The sequence below is a fragment of the Coloeus monedula genome (assembly GCF_965178545.1).
Source record: "Coloeus monedula genome assembly, chromosome: 11".
Classification (NCBI taxonomy): domain Eukaryota; kingdom Metazoa; phylum Chordata; class Aves; order Passeriformes; family Corvidae; genus Coloeus; species Coloeus monedula.
In genome coordinates, this window is record NC_138791.1 from 5,545,393 (window position 1) to 5,549,362 (window position 3,970).

Genomic DNA, 3,970 nt, shown 5'->3' on the forward strand with positions numbered 1-3,970 from the left:
CACTCCAGTAGCCTGGAACAACCACACGGTGTTCCCTGAGAGCTGAGCCAAAGGAGAGCTCTTAATTCCCCGTTGTCCTTTGCCACAGCAGACGGATGGGAGGAAGCTGGAGGATGGGAAGGAGACAGGGATATGAGTGTCAGATTACTGGGGAAGGCAAAGAGCACAGAACTAGGAGTCAGCAGGCATAAAACTGAAAAACCAAAGGAAGACTTTGGTTATTGAAGATGGGGTGTAGATTAAAACTGATACTAAATCCCCGAGTGTGCTCAGCTCTGGAATGGGCTGAAATGCTGGAATGGGGCGTTGCAGCTATTCTAATTTCCAGCATTAGTGAGAGACTGGCAAAATCTAAGAATGCTGAAGGGTCAGCACTAGCAAACACAAGGAGGATTGGAGACTGCAGTTCAGATTTCTAAATGTCAAGCTTCATATTCTGTCATAACAGATCTGTCTTGCCTGAAATGGTACAATGCCAACTTGGAGGATTTTATTCCTGCAGCAGTCACCAAGATCAGTAACCTGGAACTGCCTGACACCAGACCTCTTTTGAGTGACTGCAGCCTGTCTCCCTTTCTGTTTACCTGGCTAGAGACACCCCAGACATTTTCCAGACATGCCTGGCACTCTCAGCTGCAAATGGGAAACAGGCACTGCTAAACAAGCGAGAGTTCTGAAGAGAGAACTGGGCTGGGCTCACTGCTGTCTGTGGAACACTCTGCTACTATTACAGAGTGATTACAGGAAGCCACAGGAAGTTTTCACATCAGGCTCCCAAGTCCTGCAAAATAACTAGGGCACAGGGCTTTTGCTTGAAAAAAACCCCCATATACTGAAAAACTTATTTTTTCTGTGAAAACAGAGCACAAGAGAGTTTCAAAAGGCTCAAGAAATAAAAGCAGATGGAGCTAAAGTTCAGCAATTTTCAAAATCTGGCGCTTTTATTATTGCTTTATTCCTTACTGCTACAGTCAGGATTGACTTCAGTGCGATGATCTGTGACTGCAAAAAGCAGCTTGTTCACGAGTTTTGGGCTCTACCTTGGAACCAAAGTCAAAGGTTATTATTCTGAAATAGAGCTTTTCTCAAGTGATTCACTTGCTGCTCAAAATTTGCAGTGACACAGTCACATAATTAATTCTGTCAGCTTTTATCTCTTGAAAACACAAGTAGCACTAATCCTCCAGATCAGGTCCTTGGAAGGCACAACATGAAGGTTCCCTTTGTTTGCAAGTGGAGAACCTGCACCTTGACCTCTACAGAACTGCCCTGTCTCTGCACTTGATGAAGACTTACAAAAGCTGTCAGGAGGTAGCACAGGAACAACTCTAAGGGCATGAACTCCCTTGGGGTTGTTTTTAGGCTGATCTTAAGAATTGGCTTCTTTGTTGCACCTTCAGCCTGCACCCCTACCCTCAGAAATAAAGCAATTTTATCGATGTAGGATCCTCAAGGATTACACTGCACCAGTGAACTCTGCTGGGATACAGCAGCCAGCCCCATTTTCCTGCCGTGGGGACAGGAGTCCTACACCAGGACTCAGCGTTGCCAGGACTGACAACACATTGCTCTGCTACCTATCAGACAGCCCAAACACACGGCTGGCTTTCCAAGCACTGCGGGCTGAGCAAACACTGAACACTAAATCTGCGCTCTCTTTATCCAGTTAAAATTATGCCACACTGCAAAGAAAACAAATCAGCTGCCAGAGCAAGTCCAGTCAGTACAAAAGAAACCAACTCAAAATTACTATTTCCATTATGCTGAGATGGATGCACCGTGTAATGTTTGTTTCCCACTGGTCTTGTCACAAGGGGAGAGTTTCACCAAGCAAATAAAAGCAACAGCCAGACTGTTTACTCCGTTTAGTTTATTTAAAAGGACTGAGCAAACATTAAATTAGTGGCAGGGGCCCAAACACAATGAAATTTTCACTTGATTTAAATACAAACATTACAGATATGGAAGAACAAAACTGCCCCAACCATCTGAGTGTATTACACGAACGTGTGGATCACAGTTCATCTTGCAGAGCAAAACATCTTCCCTCACCATCAACGTGGCAGTGCTGCTGCTTTGGCATTTCTACATTTGAAGCACTCAGGAGCTCCCCCTTGAACCGTTTCAGCTAAAATTCCCCTTTCTCCATCCTTGCCTCATACAGTCTCTCAGATCGTTTCCTACGGTAAACATCATCTGCAGAAAAAGATGGTTTTTATTAGTTTCCCCAGTGCAGGATGGTGTTAAACACACGAATCCTGTCATCTCTCTTTAGACTTTTCAATCCAAACATCTCTTGTAGCTGCTGACTGACAGGCAACTGGAAATTCAAGTCAACAGAAATCCCTAATACCACTTAAAATAGCTCATGTTCTCTCTCCCATACAGGTTAAAGTTCTTCCCATCGGTCCCAATGAAATGTTTTTCTAGGAAAACTATGTTTCCAGTGCAATTCAGTCATTTCTTGTCTACTTTCCCACGAGGGTAATTAAAATTACAAATGTCCCAACTAGCTGAAGGGAAATTAAATTACAGGCGTTAAGTCAATGCCCGAGGGCTTCCAGCCTGGCTTAAGTATTTTAGTCTTTTTTATATAAACAAAACACAGGAATATTCCCACCTCCATAGTCTTCCCAGTCCTTCTTCCTGCCCCCCCGCTCCCTGATACAACATACAGTTGAGCTGATCCTTTCAGTGTAGGACACAAAAGTTTCTAACAGGGTTTATTAAGGGGAAGAATGTCACATTACAAATAAATGCTTTAACTTATAGAAACCAGATGCCATTAGCGAAGTTCTCATGAGCCGTTTTCATACTTATTTTTTTAGTTGTAAAAGTCACATTTCAGATGACCTCACACCTACGTTTAAATGCTGGCAAACCTCATGAGTATTTTTCAAGGTAAAAAATCATCATGGAATCACAGAATGGCTTGGGTTGAAAGGGACCTTAAAGATCACCCTTTCTGCTGGACCAGTTTTCTCCAAGCCCCGTCCAGCCTGGCCTTGAATGCTTCCAGGGATGGGGCAGCCACAGCTTCTCTGGGCAACCTGTGCCAGGGCCTCACCACCTTCACAGGAAAGAATTTTTTCCTAATATCCAATCTAAATATACCCTCTTTCAGCTAAAATTTTATTCAGTACCCTAAACCCAGGGGTTTTGTTTGTTTCTGCCCAGTGTTTCTGCCGGGGAGGCAGAGCCTGAAGTGCCGCATCCTGCCCGAGCAGGAGCAGAGTGTGAGCGCAGCTCGGAGCCCTGCAGGGGAGGACCGGAGGGCCTGGGCCGGGCCCCGCACACCCCGCCAGGGCCGGCGGGGACCCCGCACTCACAGAAGGTCTCTTTGCCGATGCGGACGTTGATCATGAACCACTCCATGGCTCCGCCGAGCACGAAGAAGAAAGGCAGGAACCTGTAAAAGCCAAAGCGCCGTTTCCCGGGCACCAGCTTCAGAAGGCGCTTCACCCTCTTGCTGACCAGCATGGCCGGGCGGCACTGGCGCCTTCGCCCTTCCCGGGCGGAGGAGAGAACAGAGGGGGGCGTGTGAGAGGCGGAACGGGACGTGCCGCAGTTCACACCGTGACCGCAGCCGGTGGCGGGCGAGGAGCGGCCCCAGCCCGGGTCGGGCCCCGACCGAGCCCCGCAGCCGTGGCGGCCCCTCGGCCCCGCCGCCCCCTCCCCTGGGGCGGGAACGCGCAGCCAATCAGGGCCGCGCCCGCCGCGCGCGACCCCGCGCCGCTCACCTCCCGCACGCGGGCTCCGCGCGCGGCCGGACGGAAGGACGGCTCGAGAGCCCACGTGACCCCCCCTCGTAGCGCCTCGCCTGATTGGCCGGGGCGGGGCCCGGGGCGGGGCCTGAGCGGGGCTCGGCGCGGGGGAACCGTGAGGGGCCCCGGCTCCGCCCACCGAGAGCCGCCCTTGCCCGGCCCCTCTGGGCGGGACGCGGCCCGGCCCGGCCCCTCGCACCGGGGAT

At 50.0% G+C, this 3,970-nt stretch overlaps 1 protein-coding gene across 2 annotated transcripts; it reads right to left on the bottom strand.

Moving 5' to 3' along the window:
• Nucleotides 1-1,852: 1,852 nt before the first annotated feature.
• Nucleotides 1,853-3,801, bottom strand: UQCC5 (ubiquinol-cytochrome c reductase complex assembly factor 5). 2 transcript variants are annotated; one of them, XM_082288557.1, is made up of 3 exons: nucleotides 3,741-3,801; nucleotides 3,330-3,506; nucleotides 1,853-2,196 (listed from the first exon to the last, which is right to left on the bottom strand). In XM_082288557.1, exons 2-3 carry the CDS (start codon nucleotides 3,478-3,480, stop codon nucleotides 2,129-2,131), a joined length of 219 nt encoding a protein of 72 aa, XP_082144683.1. In that variant the 5' UTR covers nucleotides 3,481-3,506; nucleotides 3,741-3,801; the 3' UTR covers nucleotides 1,853-2,128. The 2 variants fall into 2 exon arrangements, with proteins under 2 accessions (XP_082144683.1, XP_082144684.1); XM_082288558.1 differs by lacking the exon at nucleotides 3,741-3,801 and having other exon boundaries at nucleotides 3,330-3,675.
• Nucleotides 3,802-3,970: the final 169 nt, after the last annotated feature.

What these genes read in the sequence shown, in the direction of transcription:
- UQCC5 (XM_082288557.1), bottom strand. Translation starts at nt 3,480, where the DNA reads ATGCTGGTCAGCAAGAGGGTGAAGCGCCTTCTGAAGCTGGTGCCCGGG. An exon ending in CATCGGCAAAGAGACCTTCT is followed by an intron (nt 2,197 to 3,329) that starts GTGAGTGCGGGG and finishes CTTTTTCTGCAG; the next exon opens with ATGATGTTTACCGTAGGAAA.